At 35.5% G+C, this 17,997-nt stretch overlaps 1 protein-coding gene across 2 annotated transcripts in view; it reads left to right on the top strand.

The window, feature by feature from the left end:
• Positions 1-17,997, top strand: part of FBXL4 (F-box and leucine rich repeat protein 4) — a 70,339-nt gene that overhangs the window by 33,223 nt on the left and 19,119 nt on the right. For both annotated transcript variants that reach the window (XM_003258362.4, XM_030809482.1), the window contains 2 exons: positions 5,331-5,575; positions 11,538-11,751. In XM_003258362.4, coding sequence (XP_003258410.1) covers positions 5,331-5,575; positions 11,538-11,751 — 459 coding nt within the window. The remainder of the gene's footprint in view (positions 1-5,330; positions 5,576-11,537; positions 11,752-17,997) is intronic.

Genomic DNA, 17,997 nt, shown 5'->3' with positions numbered 1-17,997 from the left:
GGTTTGGCTTTAGTGTTTCTGGATAAACTATTAAGTATATATTTTCATATTGCTAATTAATAATAACCAAATACAAAAACCAGTAATAAGTAACAATCCACTTTAATTCATATCACAGTTGAAGTATGGGCAATACATGCTTAACTTTATATTAGTTATGTTAAAAGTGATTTGCTATTAAAAATAAGAATATTAATAAGATTGTGAGATGAGTGCTTATTCTATTTAATCTGTAGTTTCTCTAAGTGTCATTTTTTTTTCTATACTAACTCTATTCTATATTCTCCTAACTGTAATTTTTGGTCTAGGCAGGTAGTGCTATTACCTTGGAATTATTAATACTTTTTTTTTTTTTTTTGAGATGGAGTCTTGCTCTGTTGCCCAGGCTGGAGTGCAGTGGTGCCATCTCGGCTCACTGCAAGCTCTGCCTCCTGGGTTCACGCCATTCTTCTGCCTCAGCCTCCCTAGTAGCTGGGACTACAGGTGCCTGCCACCATGCTTGGCTAATTTTTTTTGTTTTTGTATTTTTAGTAGAGACGGGGTTTCACTGTGTTAGCCAGGATTGTCTCGATCTCCTGACCTCGTGATCCGCTCACCTTGGCCTCCCAGAGTGGGAGGGATTACGGGCGCGAGCCACCACGTCCTGCCCGGAATTATTAATACTTTTTTGTGTGTCTAGTCTGAAGTCTTGTTTTCAGTGCGTCCCTACTGGGGTGTTTCTGAGGTATATTTAGCATCCCAGGCTCCCAGATGTCAAATGCTAGTAGCATTCTAGGGCCATGTGACACCAAAACCTCTCCCCACCAGTTTTGAAATATTCCTAGGGGTGAGAGTAGGGCCAAGCATTTCTGTCTCCCACTAAAAACTACTGTGTGGTTAAAAATGTGTGTCAGTTTTCTTTTTAAGAAAATTTTATAGACTCAAATTTTAACAAACTTAGATATCCCTCTTCCAAATTGATGTGTATTTCAGATTTCATGGAAATAACACAAATAGCTTAACTTCCATGAAACAATAAGATAGCCTCTTGAATGTCTTAGAGTAATAGTAACTGTAATGCCTCTCCAACATATTACAGTTAAAATGCTATGGCACATCCTGTGAAGTAGCTAAAGTTGCCACATAAAGATGAATTTAAGTGTCCAAGGTAATTTGGTCTTTAAGCCATGGCACCAGGATCCCACCCAGACCTCATATGATGGAAAGGGAGCTTCACAGATTGGACAAGACTGGCCTTTACTGGGAGGAGGGAGGAAAGATGAAGGAAAAGCTGGGTTTGGGGAGAGAGAGGAGCGTGAGATACTGACAGTGTTGCTCCTCAGGGCTCTGTGGAGGGTCTGTTGTAGCAGCAGTTGGAGCAATTCATCTGGAGGAGAGTGAATTGCTGCTTTGATTCTTACCCACTTGCAAAAACTGTAAAATAGAAATTTAATTTCAGCAAATACATTTTAAATAGTTTATTGAATTTTATCCAGACCTGATAAAATGCTTGACCCATAGAATTTGAATGAAGGCCAGAAGACACTTGAGGCAAAGGGAAGAGAAGGTACAAAGATGAGAAGTAAAACTGTGTGACTTGTTTGGGAACTCCAGTATTTCAGTGTGACCAAAACATAGGATTTGATAGGGGAAGCTTCAGGAGATGGAATTGGATGGAGGCTCAGGGCTGCCTCAGTGCACAGCTCCATGCACATAGATGACAGTGATTGGGACTCCCTGTCTTTGGCAGTGCAGTCTATTCTGCTGCGTCATGAGGGCTGTTCGGGTTTCACCAGGAGATTTGCATTTTATTCCTTCAGCCAGTGATCTTCAGGGTGGTCCAGTATACAGCCAAATTAGTCAAGGGGAGTCACAGATACTTTAGACTTTGCAGATAATTTACTTTTGCTAAAAAATTAGAATATGCCCCAGAGTAGGAAAATACAACAAAAATATCAGTTCTCCTTAATTAGCATATTCAATGAAGTCCCAATTCTGCAAACAGAGTTTTTTAAAATTGAGAAGTTTGCCTAAAAATATGAAAATACTCAGGAAAATTCTGGAAAAGAAGTGTGATAAAGGAGTATTAGTCCTGATTCTCATTTGCAGCCATACAGTCCACGACATTCCAACACATATACTTTAAAAAACTTAGTTATCTTGATATGGGAGAAATAACATATAGATAAATGGAACAGAATAGAGTCCAGCAACAGGCCAAGAGGATAGAGGGAAATGTATTGACAATTCCCCTGGGAAAGTGTTATATTTCTGTCGTTAAAAAAAAAAAAACAAAAAAACACAAAAACAGTTATATCTTTTCTTCCTTTTTTGCCTTTCAGAATAAAAACGTTTTGATAACAATGTTGTCTAGGATATAAGCAAAAGGGTACTTTCATGCAATTTTTGTGGATATATAAATTGATGTGAACACTGTGAATGGCAGTTCTCCACTTGCATCAAAACTTTTAAATGCATGTAATTTACTGTAAGGATATATTTTCAAAGTTTGCCAAGATGAACATACATGCATAATACATACACACAATGATATTGCAGTATTATTTGCAATAGGAAAAAAAGCAGGACATAGATCAATGAGAAACTAGTTGAATTATGTCACTTCTGTGAAATGGAAGGAGGTGGGTCTGTATGTGCAGATATAGAAAGATCTACAAGATATATCATTAAATGAGAAAAACAAGTTGCTGAATGGTGTATATAGTATCATTCTTTTAGTGCAAATTCAAGAACAGAATTTCCTGTACATTTATTTGGAAGAGATCAGAAAAACAATGCTTATCTTTGGGGAGAGGGATGGTTAGAACTGAGTGTAGGGAGGAAGAAACTTCTCATTTTAGACCTTTCTTCAATGTTTGGGTTTACTTTTTACTTGAAATTTTTGATTTTTGTTTGTGTAATATTTTACACATCAACAGGTGTATCTGGATGATGAGATTTGTTAAAGAAAAATTATTCAATCGTGCTAGGTAGAGGGAACACTACAATGGGATTTTGCAGTGTCTGAGAGAGATTGGGTTCAACAGCATGGGTAAGTGAGAATTAATAGCCAAGGAGCAGGTTGGAAAGTCAGTAAATTACTAAGAAAATTACTAAGAAACATCAGGAGTAAGGGAGATTCTGGCTACACCCTCTTTAAACTTATTTTAAAGATCATGTTGTTGTTACTCTGCGTTTTTGTGATATTTTGGCTTAAAATAGTGAAATTCTGACCTGAAATTAATACTGAGCCTAGATAACAAAATAAATTGAAGAAGAGCATTTAGGTTAATTGCAAAACAAAAAGTTTAGCTAGATAAATACATTAAATTAAAAAAAACCCTCTCTCATCTAAATAAGATTTTTAACATTTAGCAAATATTTAATATCTTTTTCTTTATAATTGTTAGTTCAGAATAGGCTATTTAAGCAGTAGTTCTTTGAAACTAGAAGCCCCCAACTGTTAAGAAAAAATAAATCTTGGACTAGTTCAAGAAGGTAATTTTAATTAGAGATAACAATCTCTTGAATTCTGCCTTCTTAATAATTCTTGTATCTGTTTGCTACTGCATCATCACTGCCAGCTGCCTTAAGCAGACCCCTTATTTCCTATTTCCTAGAATTCTGTATTAGCCCCATGGCTGGTTTCTCTTCCTGCTTCCTTGCTTCCAGTAGCACCTCCCGCAGTGATATTTCTGAAACACAAATGTGAACATGTCACTCTAGTTTAAAACCCCTAGTTTAAAACCCTTCAGGACTCCTCATTGCTTTCAGGATAAATCCAAGCTCCTCTGTGAGGCTTTCATAACACAGTCTTTACCACTAGACTCTCTTTTCACCTGGTTTGCCCCTGACTGTTTGAAGCTGAATGTTCCAGCAAAAGAAACTATCATCAGAGTGAACAGGCAACCTACAGAATGGGAGAAAATTTTTGCGATCTATCCATCTGACAAAGGGCTAATATCCAGAATCTACAAAGAAGTTAAACAAATTTACAAGAAAGGAACAATCCCATCAAAAAGTGGGCAAAGGATATGAACAGACACTGCTCAAAAGAAGACATTTATGCAGTCAACAAACATAAGAAAAAATGTTCATCATCACTGGTCATTAGAGAAATGCAAATCAAAATCACAGTGAGATACCATCTCATGCCAGTTAGAATGGTGATCATTAAAAAGTCAGGAAACAACAGATGCTGGAGAGAATGTGGAGAAATAGGAATGCCTTTACACTGTTGGTGGGAGTGTCAATTAGTCAACTATTGTGGAAGACAGTGTGGTGATTCCTCAAGGATCTAGAACTAGAAATACCATTTGACCCAGCAATCCCATTACTGGGTATATACCCCAAGGATTATAAATCATTCTATTATAAGGACATATGCACACGTATGTTTATTGTGGCACTATTCACAATAGCAAAGACTTGGAACCAACCCAAATATCCATCAATGATAGACTGTATAAAGAAAATGTGGCACATATATATGATGGAATACTATGCAGCCATAAAAAAGGATGAGTTCATGTCCTTTGCAGGGACATGGATGAAGCTGGAAACCATCATTCTCAGCAAACTAACACAGGAACAGAAAACCAAACACCACATGTTCTCACTTACAAGTGGGAGTTGAACAATAAGAACACCTGGACACAGGCAGGGGAACATCACACACTGGGGCCTGTCGGTGGGTGGGGGGGCTAGGGGAGGGATAGCATTAGGAGAAATACCTAATGTAGGTGATGGGTTGATGGATGCAGCAAAACACCATGGCACTTGTATACCTACGTAACACACCTGCACGTTCTGCACATGTACCCCAGAACTTAAAAGTATTTCTTTTTTTTTAAAAAAAGCTGAGTATTCCTGGCACAGGTACACTTCCACTTTGGAGCTAGGCCTGCTAGGCTTTAGTAGCTTTCTGTGTTTCTTTTTGTCAAAGCTGTTAAAACGTATCATTGTCCTTACCAATCCCCACTGGACTGTAAGCACTCTGAGAATGGTCTCTCTTTTTTTTTGTTGCCAGTATCTGGCACGTAGTAGCTGTTTAGTAATGCTGAGTATGACAAATTGTATTAGTCAATAGATTACCAAAGTGTATCTTTGCACCTAAGAAAATGAGTAGGCATTATGAGCTGAGTATACTTTGAACAATCTTGAAATGCACTACCGTCAAATGCATGTATGATTTCTTCTATTTGGATAATTCTATTGGATGTTTATTTACTGTATGACAATATTGTTATAAAGTGTTTGACACTTTTATTCCTTATTAGATCATGTTATATGTTTCATAGAATGATACTGCTTCTCACTCTTGACGATCTTGGTTTCTCTGTCTTATTTAGCTTATTCAACTGATTCTGAATCATCTTACACTACCAGACCTGTGTAGATTAGCACAGACTTGCAAACTACTGAGCCAGCATTGCTGTGATCCTCTGCAATACATCCACCTCAATCTGCAACCGTACTGGGCAAAACTAGATGACACTTCTCTGGAATTTCTACAGTCTCGATGCACTCTTGTCCAGTGGCTTAATTTATCTTGGACTGGCAATAGAGGCTTCATCTCTGTTGCAGGATTTAGCAGGTTAGTACAAAGCCTGGATGAAGTTTTTTTGTTTTTTTTTTCCCCCCAGCAGCAGGCTATACTTATTATGTAGTGGTTTCCATAATAAAAGTTTGAAATTATGTAACATGTACTTACAAAAATAAAAAGGAAATATATTTTGAGTGTCATGTTTAGAATGCTGCTGCTTATAAAAAATAAGTGTTTTACTATCCTCTTCAGCTACATTTTATATGAATATGAAGGGAAACTATACCCTTTACTTCGTTTTTTAAATCCCAAGTAACTTTCAGCAGAGCTCCTGTTTCTTCTTTCTCATATTTGCAGCACAGATGATTAACACATTTTAAAAACTATTTCCAAATCAAAATCTACCTCTCTAATGTGATTTGTCAGAAATAGAAAACAATTTATTATAGAACATTTTTAATTAAATCTTAATTACATGTGCAATACATCACCCAGATTTGGAAGCTCATTTAAACTAATTATGTTGAAAATGCAATTGCATGCTAAATAGACGACCACACTTGCAGACCTGCCCAGGTGTTTCCGCTCCTTTCTATTTAAGCATTTAGTTTCCTTACTATTAAATGTCACCTGTTAAGCATTTGAAAGCTTGCACAAATGCATATTCATTTAGTAATGCCATAGTAATTTTTCTTAGGATACAAACAGGTGTCTTTCTCCTAACCTTGATCATGGTTTTTCTCATTGTATGTTACATATAATCCCAGCATTTTCATGAAGTTAAATAATGAAGGAGTAGAAACTTTAGAGAAATTTTGTTATTTTTAATTAATGAATACTCTTGTATTCTATTTTTAAAAATGAAAAGTGAACTATAGCAATCCCTACACATATCCCCAGTGAATATATTCTAGAACAGTGGTTTATGAATTAGAAATTCGTATGTGGAGCCTTGTTTCCTTAACTCAGATTATAAAAATAAAGACGCAGTTCCAGAAATAAAGATTTGATATTGTTAGATTTAAATGAAGTAATGATGTTTGAAATAGTAACAATGTGTTCCAAATACTGAGCTTGATAGTTTATGCATCAAATTGAAAAATAAACCAAGCAGTAATGGCTAGTAGCACATGTTGAAACCATGGATGCACTGAGTTTCTTTTCTGCCAGAAATTGAACCAGGGGAAGGGGTTCATTGCTAGATATTTGGAAGCTGTCCAGTGAAACACTGTTTAGTCCTTTCTACTTCCCTTTGCCCCAAACACACATATTTCAAATTCTTTCCTCTGCTAATAGGACCAAGAAAGAACTGAAGCTAATGAAGTCTGTGAATATTTAGAGTATACATTATCATAAACCAAGACTAACTGAATATGAAAACAGATAGAACAAGTGATGTCAGTAAGCATTATTTTACATTATGTAGACCATTAGGGTATTTTAATTACCCTCATAGCTCTTTCCCAATGTTTTCCATTATTAAGAATTTATTAAACGTTTGTTTTTACCCTTTGTGTGCAAGGCATTGTAGTGGGTGTTGATCATATACAGAGACATATGAGATATATAATATAGTTCCTGTCTTCAGGCTACAGAGAAGATAAAGATATTAAGATAAACATATAAACATATCCCTTATTTTTATAAACAGAGTAACAGGGTAGTAACTAATATGTAGACATTAAAGAAAATATTAGTCGTGAATGGCTGAAGTCCAGCTTCACTGGCAGAGTGCTGCATATGACTGTGATAATAACGAGTAAAATATAAAGCTAATATTAATCAATTTTAAAAACTTGCTTTATGCAGCTTCTGGCACTTGAGAAGAAACATCACTTATAAGAAGAAAACTTACCCGTGCCATTTTTAAAATTTTTATACTAGTAATGGATAAAGATCTTTTGCAAAGTTAGAGTTTCTATCTACTTTCTAACCCACAATTTATCTTCCATTTTCAATTCACCCAGGGTGGTTGCTGTAGAGCAGTTTGAATAATCAGAAAAAGCTATATGTAAATTTAAGTTCTCGTATTTTACTGTAGTATTTCAGCCAGTAAAATCATAAATCTTGATGGCATTCCTTAAAGTGTAGTCACTGTTCCCATTAAGAAAAGAAAAAGTTAAAGTAAGAGGGAGAGAGAACCTTTTCTTGGGCGAGGCATATTGGAGTTTTGCCTACTGACTACTGTTGGCCCCCATCACTTGACTGCTGAATTGATAGTTATTATGGCTTGTAGGCAGCATTCCCAGAATAAACAATAAATATGCATGGCTTGATTATTAATGAATAATCTATGAATAAGTATGGTCTATTTATGCTCATTACTATGAAGAAGACTTATTTGTAATACTTTAAAGAAGAAAAGCACATTTAAAAACTAGAGACCAATGTTGATGAGCTGCTTTTTGAACAAATCTTTGGGAAAAAGTTTGATGCAGTTCATTTTTGTTGCTTAAAAGCCTTATCTCACAAGTTAGAACTGTTTAACTGGATTTTAAATGACTTTTTAGGAATTTTTATTATTCAGAATAGTGGAGAAATAGGTTACATTGGAATAAAGAGAACTTAAAACTTTTAATCAGTTATTAAAATCCTATTCTAGCTACAGATTTGTAATTTATTACTTTGAGTACTGTTCATGCATATCATTACTCATTAAAATCACATCTATTATAATTCCACTTTTCTAATACGGTTCCCCGAAGTCTTAGATGTTCCTTTCCCTGCCTGTCTGTTTGTGCTTTAGAACTTAATTGTATCATTCTGTTCAAAAAGCCTTAGGTTCATTTTTTCCCTACCATTTTTCTTCAAATATTTGCTGAATGGCCTTGATCTTCCCCTCAGTTATGTGTAGGTTTTTACTCTAAACTCCTCTTACTTGTTCTCAGTAGTTTATATTCATTCCTTTAGGAAACATTCTTGGATGCTTTCTAGATTCGAGAACTTTATTAGGTATTTTGACATAGAGCTAAAGTTTTATGATATAAAGAGCTTATTTCCCACTAATGTATTTATTCAGTTGCCTGCCTATATTTTATACAGTTGTGTCTTAAATTGTCAACTCTAGAAAGTAGAGACTATTTTAAGATGTTCTTTTCCCTTCTTTCTATCCTTGTTGGATAGTACCCGTATACAGTTAAGCAGGAAGTTTTGTTTTTAATGGCTTTATTTTGGATCAGCTATATTAAATAATGTCCAAGTTATTTGGGATTAAAATTATCTTGAATATATTGTTTTAGAAAACTCAGTGAGGGTCAGCTAAAAAAACATGAGATTAGGAATTTAGAAGTCATAGATATTTGTATCTAATTCTTCTCTTACCTTTTATACTTCAGGCAATTTCTGAGGACTATTACCTTTTATTTTGTGATAAGTAAACTCAAATCATTCATGTCATGTTAATTATTTTAGGATGCAAGTTACCATTTAGTAAATTACTTCTTATGTACTTGTATTATTTTGGACAAATTAATCACCTCATAATGATAAGCAATTTATTTTTCTCTCCAGAGATTCCTTTTCTCATAGCAGGAGACCTAGTCTGGGATTGTTTATCTGAACTTAGATCCTCTCATAAAACCTTCAGTATAAAAAAATACTTTGTGAGCATTCGCAATGTAGAATGAATTGACTGCAGGAAGTAAACAAGCTGAGTTCTCCTTTCAAACGATTAGTGGCACAGTTGAGATGAAAAAATATATATATGTAATTATGCATTAAAATAAAACCTGCATGAGAAGCATTAAGGAAAGAAGTAAGAGCTGTGTTCAGCTAATTGAGTCTGCTACTCTGTCTGCCTTCTTGGGATGTAGATATGAAAAGGTAGGTAGTATACATTTTGACAATTTAAGTAGAGATAATATGAGGATATTAATCAAATAATCTGCTCAGAGTAAAAATATGCAATATGGGATTCTTGAGAGAGAGAAAGAAAGTCAGAAAGGTAGTATAGGTATAGACTTTATCTTATTTTGCTTTCAAATTCGATCATTCATTAAATCAAGTTGGGGAGTTTCCTATTGTTTCCCAACAGTTTTCTTCCTGGTATAAAGCCAGAGTCATTATAGTGACACACACTACGTGAACTGCCCCTCATCTCTGATCTACTCGTCTCGCCATCGTTTTGTGCCTCCTGCATCCCCCGTCTCACTGTTCTTCACTCTGCTTGTTATCCTGCCCTGGACTGCCCTTCCCTTTGCCTAGAATGCTCTTCCTCCAGATACCTGCTTTGCTCACCCTCTCGCTTCCTTCAGGGTTTTACTCACCACGTCTCTGAAGCTTCTCTGACTACTCTGTCCATCCTTGACACTTTCTATTGCCCTTCCCTGCTTTTATTTCCTCCTGGGCACTTTTCACAAATTTGTGACTTACTTTACTCGTTTGGTTATCATCTCCTTCTCTCTTCAAAACATTAGTAAGCTTCATGAGAGCAGAGATTTTGTTTCGTCCACTGCTGTCTCCCCAGTGCCTAGACTATTGCCTGGATGATAGTAGAAGCTCAGGGCATATTTGTTGAATGAATGAATGAATGAATGTGCTTCATGTGGACTGCAGTTTAGCTAATACAGCTAGCAAAGGAAGCAGCAGTGAGAGGGGTTGGAGGAGATCCAAGAGAGGGAATTATGTGAGGAGTGTCAGAGTTTTAAGGAAGGAGTGTGCAGTTGTATGAAATGTCACAAATCAAATAATACAAGTTTGAATTTAGAATAAACGGGTGTTCAGGTGTAAATAAGATGTGCAGGCTACTGGGTTATTTACAATATTTAAATTTGCAGCAACTGAATTTTTTTATTGTTAAATGTGAATTGGCCAAGATTTAACTTATACTTAATGTTTATGGGGTGCTTTGACCTTTAAAAACTGCATTTGCATAGTATTTCAGCTTCAATCCCACAATGCAGTGCGTTGAATATTGTTACATACTTCAAGTCTGCATTTACAGCTGAGGAAATGCTAAGACTTGAGTAAATGCCTTTTGCTAGGAACTAGTAAAACAATGCAAAAAACCCCATCTTTTAACCAGTGTTACTTTCTTTATTTACACAACTAATCTGATTTAGTCAATTTTATTTTGTATGTGTATTTGTAAGCTCATTAAATCATTTAGGAATAAACATGTGGCATAAATTGACTAACAGTATATTACTGATGTGACACTGGTGGGAAGATTATGTCAAGAGACCTGGGCAGGCATAATTGGTACACTGTTAAGAGGGTTCAGTTTGCTTAGTTGATAAAGTTTCATGGATTCAAATACTCCTAGATTCATGTTTACTTTTAGATTGTTTTCAGGGGATGATCATGGACAGGATTATTTTTCCCCCAACTATAACACAACTGAGATAAATATTGTGATAACTACTCTGATAAAGCATTTTGTGACCTTCATCTTGGTTTATTTCTATATATTTTATGTGAAGCTGCAATTGAATATTTTCAATATCAAGCAGTCTAGCTGCTAAATAGTAACAGCTGCAAGGACCATAACAGTGCTGTAGTTAAACCCACATAGACATTTTCTGAGTTGAGAGGAGCCTAGTCTGATTTGTTTTGAGGTTATTTAATTAAAGTTGTCACTTTCGTGTGCAGTGTTCAAAATATATTATCCAGTACTTGATGGGTACTGTTGAGGGGGAATTATCTCCCAAGAGTTTAGAGTTTTGTTATGTTTTGCTGTTTTTTTGTTTTGTTTTGTTTTTTGGCTTTACCAACTCAGATGTGAATTATAGGTAAGTAGGAAAAATATATCTTCTACTTTCTTAATTTTCCACTTAGCATTAGCTGACTTTTTATATGATGTGAATTCATTTTGTCCTCTCAAGTTGATTTTTTTAGCCTAACCATTCATATTTCAGTATGCAGTGAATAAGAATTTAAGCAAAACAAATTTTACATTTTCCCTAATAGAAATCTATTCTTTCAAATGTATCTGCTTAGAGTTGCTAAAATTCCAAAATTCTTGCAAAAATATCTTTTAGTTTTATAAAATTCACATGGAATGTTGTTTTCGCAGGTTTCTGAAGGTTTGTGGATCTGAATTAGTACGCCTTGAATTGTCTTGCAGCCACTTTCTTAATGAAGCTTGCTTAGAAGTTATTTCTGAGATGTGTCCAAATCTACAGGCCTTAAATCTCTCCTCCTGTGATAAGCTACCACCTCAAGCTTTCAACCACATTGCAAAGTTATGCAGCCTTAAACGACTTGTTCTCTATCGAACAAAAGTAGAGGTGAGAATAATTCATAATTTTCATCATTGCTATTATAGTAGCCAACTGAATATTTGGTTTTCTGCAATTGCTCATAATAATGTGTTTTTTATTTTTAAATCAAGTTTATGATGCCATCTGACTACTCTGAAATCAGTAGAGCTGATTCAGTCATTGTGAAGTTATTTCAAACCTAATATGCTTTTAAATTATAAGGAAATGTTCTTCTCTGTGCTCTTAAAATTTTTGTGATGCTATTTATGTTCCCAGGAAAAAAAATAAGCAGTTGGTTGAGGTAAGCCAAAATGCTGGCAGGGAATGAATTAGAGAAAGGTAGGAGGATAGTATGTAAGAGGACATTTGCTTGCAGTGGGAGGAAACAAAGTGGTATTTATCCTGGACCAGACTTGGAGGTTAAAATTTGTAATACCATAGTTAACGAGTCTCATTAAAAAATGGAATCATGTCATATATATTAGTCTACTTGCTTTTTCACATATCTCTAGGACATGTTTCCAGGGTCAGTGCATATATTATCTAACTCTTTTACTGAAATAGTATGTGTTATACCATAATCTATTTAATATTCTCCAAATGATCAACATTTAGTTTTTCCAGTTGTTTTCCTTTTACAAACTACCTAGCACTAACATTCTTCTGTGCATAGTTTTTTTTTTCTTTTTTGAGACGAAGTCTCACTCTGTCGCCCAGGCTGGATTGCAATGGTGTGCTCTCGGCTCACTGAAACCTCCGCCTGGCCAGTTCAAGCGATTCTCCTGCCTCAGCCTCCTGAGTATCTGGGATTACAGTCACGTGCCACCATGCCCAGCTAATTTTTGTATTTTTAGTAGAGACGGGGTTTCACCATGAGCCTGTGCATGGTTTTACACATACTTACTATTACTGCTGTTGGATAGAGTCCTAGAGGTGGTATTGCTAGGTTAAAGAGTATGTGCCTGGGCCCCTGTAGTACATACTGTTTGTCATATACTTTTTCCCTCTGCTCCATGCATATTGGCCTTCTTTCTATTCCTTGAGTGTTCTGACCTGGTCCCAGCTCAGGGCTTTTGTTTTTTTGCCTGTCTGGAATGTTTGTCTAGCTCATTATGGCTGCCCTTTTTTCAGCTCAGTGTTCAACTTGCATATTTTTTTAGAGATGGCTTCCTGGACACTGATAAAATGTAGCACCCCTTCTAGTTTGTTTCCTTCGTATCATCAAGTTTTATTTCCTTTTTAACATCCTTGTCACTCTCTGAAATGATACTTGTTCTCTTGCTTATTTTCTGTCTTCTCACATTAGGATATAATGGTAGAAGCCTTTTTGGTCTTTTTCATTGCCATGTTTCCAGAATCTAGAATGGTACTTGGTAAAGATTGGCCATTCAGTAAATATTTGTTAAGTAAATGAATAAAGATAACCAAATTACTTTTACAAAATTATATACCAGTGACTTGGGAGACTGGATTAGTTCTGGTGGGAATGGTTTGGTTACCAAGAGAGCAGGTGGTTGTAAAGCAAGGATGCCCTTTGTGTTTGGCCTCTTTGCACTGTCTGCTTCCCCTTTGATCTTCTGCCATGTGAAGACACAGCAGGAAAGTCCTTGCCAGAAGCCAAGCAGATGACAGTGCCATGCCCCTTGAAATTCCCAGCCTGCATACCTGTGAGCTAAATAAACTCTTTTTCTTTGTGAGCTACCCACCCTCAGGTATTTTCTTATAGCAACACCGAATGAATTAAGATGGCATTACTCTCAATTTTGGGCAAAATATTTAGCTAGACTTTAACAGGTGACCTGGCAGGGTGGAAAGAAGACTTTGATTCTAGTTCTAGCCCTGCCAGCAATAAGCTTGGTAATCTAGGTGAAGACATTGTCTCAGATTTCCAGATTTTTTATTTGTAAAATGAAATAATTATTGTCCCTGAATGCCAGATGATATTAGACTGTGTTTTCATTGGTCTGTGGTGAAATGACTTCCCATTTGTGTGGGTATGAAATTGCTAGCTATCTTTTCTTGGGTAGGACTGTTCATTCTGAAATTATGCCATGCCTGCTTTTTACTGGCACATTTACTATTTTATGGGCCTGTGTACTATAAACTGAAATCCTCTGAGCAAGGAGGATTTAAATGCCTCATTTAAAATTTTCTGATTGTTTAATAAGAAATATAGCATGCATAATTATTAAGTGTAATTATTAAATGAGCCTTTGAGAAGAAAAATAGGGTAAAAACCAAAAAAATATTAACTTGCTAGGCATCTTATATCTCTCGTGGCTTGTGAAAATATATCCCATGAGATGTTTTTGAAATGTTATATAGTAATGTGATCTAAGTTTCGGAGAAGTATTAGTCTACAGTTTTCTTAAATTTATTTCAGACTGATAGATATGACCAAATTTTTTAAGTGTGATTTATGAGGATTAAGAAGATTTCATATCTCAAGAGTGGAAATTTATACATACGTACCTAGGTCTAGATAGCATAAGCTCTGGTTTCCCTCAGTTACTTAAATACAGATGTAAAATCATTGTATGAATATATTAAATAAAATTTAGCTTGTACCCTCTGTTACTTCCTATTAAATTTTTTTATTGGCTCATCTGGTAAAATATCATAAACTATGCAATTTTTCTGACATTGAATATGTAGAAAAAAATTATAAAACTGAGTTTTCATTGATCTATAGTTGACTTAAAATTAAAGATGCTGTTATTTTAGTGATATAAATGGCAAATGTGAAATTTAGAAAATCTTACCCAGGCAGTGTTTACTTTTAATGCCTCCCAACTCATTGCTTTCTACCTATACTTCACTCTCTTATTATCTCCTCATTCTTGGGATCTATATCAGAGTCCCACATGGGCAGTAAGTAAATTAGAAAAAGGAGAGATGGCAAAATAATCAGCTGATTTCTTTGAAAACAAACAGAAGCTACAGCACTAGTACTCATGTCAATCTGTAAACACCTCCACTGTCACTTAAGCAAAGCGTTATGTCACCTCGTTCTTCCTTTGATACACACACTCCTTTTACCTTGCACCTAATGATGTTGGTGGATGAGAGCAAACAGAATGAGAAGACAAGATGTAGGAGACTGGTCTCTCTTTAAATGTTCCACAAAATCACTGGCAGTATATTCTCATATTCTAGACTCTGTTTTGAAGAAGGAGCAGTAATTGATTACAAATGCCTCAGCTTGCTCTAAGGACATATGTGAAAATAAAAAGAAGATAATAATTTTAGTTTTCTTGGAGAGGTTATTTTGTTTTAAAAGGGCTACAAATTATCTGGTACCACTTTAACCCTGTTTTCCTGAACCCTACAAAATTCTAAAATAAGCAAAAATTAGTATTAAAAAATATGGATTGTATTATGGCATATTAACCTCACAGAGACCAGTTTATGATACAATACTGTTACATTTTACATGCCTTTACATAATTTGCATTAATAAATATAGTATATTTATGCCATTTTACAAGACTTAGACAAGTCCATATGCATAGTGAATAAAGCTTTTGAGGATTTTGAAGACCTGGATTTTTAGCCCCAAAGTTTGGGAAAACCTACTGAGTATATTCTGTTGGCTGTCCTAGACATTTTGCATTATTATTTCTTTACACCAGTCTAAATAGGGTTGGTGGTATTCTCATCTTTACACATAATTAAATTAAGGTGTCAAAAGATTAATAAATTGCCTACTGGCACAAGCAATAGAGTCAGGATTTGAACTCAGGTCTTGTGGCCTTGGTGTTGTAGTTAAAATCATAACATATATAAAAGCATAGACTAGTAGTTGTTCTGATAGCTTGGCTATTTATCTAAAACAAGGATTTTCTTTACTACTTATTATTTCTAATTTGTAGCTGGTCAGGAGATACAACATAGTAACTAACATATGCAACATTATAATCCATGATAAAAATACAAACTATTAAGTGTATGTTTTATAAATATCTTCTGCAGGAAAATGGATTTTTTGTCTTTTTACTATGAACAAGCTTAGTTTGAAGTCTTAGTTGTTCTGAATTTATAAATCACAATTTGTTATTCAAATTAATTTAGAAACATTTAAGTGAAAGTTTGTAGAATCAACACATAATTAACTGCTTTAGGTAAATAGTTTGTATAGGCCTGCTCTCAATTTTATACTATAATGGAGAGCAGCATTGAGACAGATAATCCTCAAAATAATTTTGACATGTAAAATGATGTGTTGTTGATAGCTAGGTGATGTATTCTTAAGTGGTTAGCCATAGCCAGGCGTGCAGCAGGCCTGATGACTCAGTAAGAATGAGACCTCAGGAGAATAGAACTGTGGCAGGGTCAGAATTGTCTTGTATGCTGATGTGGTCCCTCCCTGCATCAGTGGTTGTTCAGAATTTTTAGCCTTATAAGATGGTAAAATATAGTTCAACTTGGTTTCTTAATTTATTTCATGAGATCTTTTTCTTTCTTTAGATGTGTTTAGGATTACAATGAAAAATGACTTCATCAGAGAAATAACAAATGTTTTATAAATTTAGCAAAGAAAATTCACTAAGTAAGCTATGTGCAGAGTCAGTGGCATATATTTGTTGAATTTCATTAGATGCAGAGCATTAAATACATGCCTAGTAAAGAACAAGATACTATTACATTAATAAAAGACAGAGTGGATGGGTATACAGTAAGCCCAAATATATGCTAGCATTGTCACAGGCTTGTCCTTAGTTGGAGGATGATCTGTGTTGGGAAACCTTTTTAGAAGAAATTACTCTTGAGCTGAGATTTATGCCCTGTTTACTGTGTAATCCCAGAATTACTAGTGAAATGGGTTGGTAAATAGGGTAATTTTTTTTCCTCCTGAATTTGGTGGATCTTTTAGAGTTGAATAGACAGCACTTTCTGCAACTGATGGGAATTTAGACAGGAAGGACACTTCAGTTGTGCTTAGTTTCTTCTTCTACCATCCGTGGCATGGAAATAATTAGGTACTATAATGATTTAAAGGACTTAAGTTCAGTCTTTTTTGTTCTTTTCTTCTCTTTTCATAAGATTCTTATTATGTACAATAAAGCATTGATTGCAAGTACTTCTTTAACTCTACGTGATGATATATTTTCGTGAAAGTAGAGCTGTAAAAATCTAGCCCATTCAGCTGGGCTCAGGGGCTCATGCCTGTAATCCCAGCACTTTGGGAGGCTGAGGCAGAAGGATCACTTGAGATCAGGAGTTCAAGACCAGCCTAAGCAGCATAGCAAGACCCCATCTCTACAGAAAATTTAAAAAATTAGCTGGACATGCCCATGTAGTCCCACTCAGGAGACTGAGGTGGGAGGATCGCTTGAGCCCAGGAGGTCGAGGCTGCAGTGAGCTGTGATTGTACCACTGCACTCCAGCCTGAGTGACAGAGCAAGACCCTGTCTCAAAAATAAAATAAATCTGACTCATTAAATTGATGTTTAAATACTTGAAAAAAACTTTTATTTTGAAATAATTTCAGACTTACAGAGAAATTGAAAAGAAAAAAAAAAGATTTCTTATGTACTTTCACCCAGGTTCCCCTACTATATGCGTAATCGTTATATTGAACCATTTGAAAATAAGTTGAAAACGTAATAACCCTTTACCCCTGGGGCATTATAAGTGAAAGACATAATTTGCCCCTAAAAGGGCATGTATCTGTAATGTACTTTCAAATACTTGTGTTATGGGCTGAATTGTATCACCCCAAAATTCGTACATTGAAGTCCTACCCCCCCACCCTGTACCTAAGAATGTGACTGTATTTTGAGACAGGGTTTTTAAAGAGGTAATTAAGGTTAAATGAGGTCATTAGGGTGGAGCCTAATCCAATATGACTGGTGTCCTTAAGGAAGAGGAGATTAGGACACACACACACACACAAGGAAGACCATGTGAAGACAATGGAACAAGATGACCCGCTACAAGCCAGTGAGAGAAGTCTTAGAGGAAACCAACTCCGTTGACACCTGGATCTCAGATTTCTAGCCTCCAGAATTGTAAACAAGTAAATTTCTGATGGTTAAACTACCTAGTCTATGATACTTTGTTATAGCAGCCCTAGAAAACTAATACACCTTGTGTAGGATAGCATAAGAAAAACTTTTAACATAGTGCATGAGAGTGTCTTTAAGATAAGTCCCACACATGTACTAAAACAATCTGGACTATTGTTAGAAGTTTGAACCTGTTTACCTTTTCTATGTTTGGGGGAAAAAAAAATCTGGAGTCAGGGGTGAGAGTGGGGCATGATAGGTAGCT

The sequence above is a fragment of the Nomascus leucogenys genome, chromosome 3 (assembly GCF_006542625.1).
Source record: "Nomascus leucogenys isolate Asia chromosome 3, Asia_NLE_v1, whole genome shotgun sequence".
Lineage (NCBI taxonomy): Eukaryota > Metazoa > Chordata > Mammalia > Primates > Hylobatidae > Nomascus > Nomascus leucogenys.
Note: the sequence above shows the minus strand (reverse complement) of the source record. Positions and strands in the feature narration are given on the sequence as shown.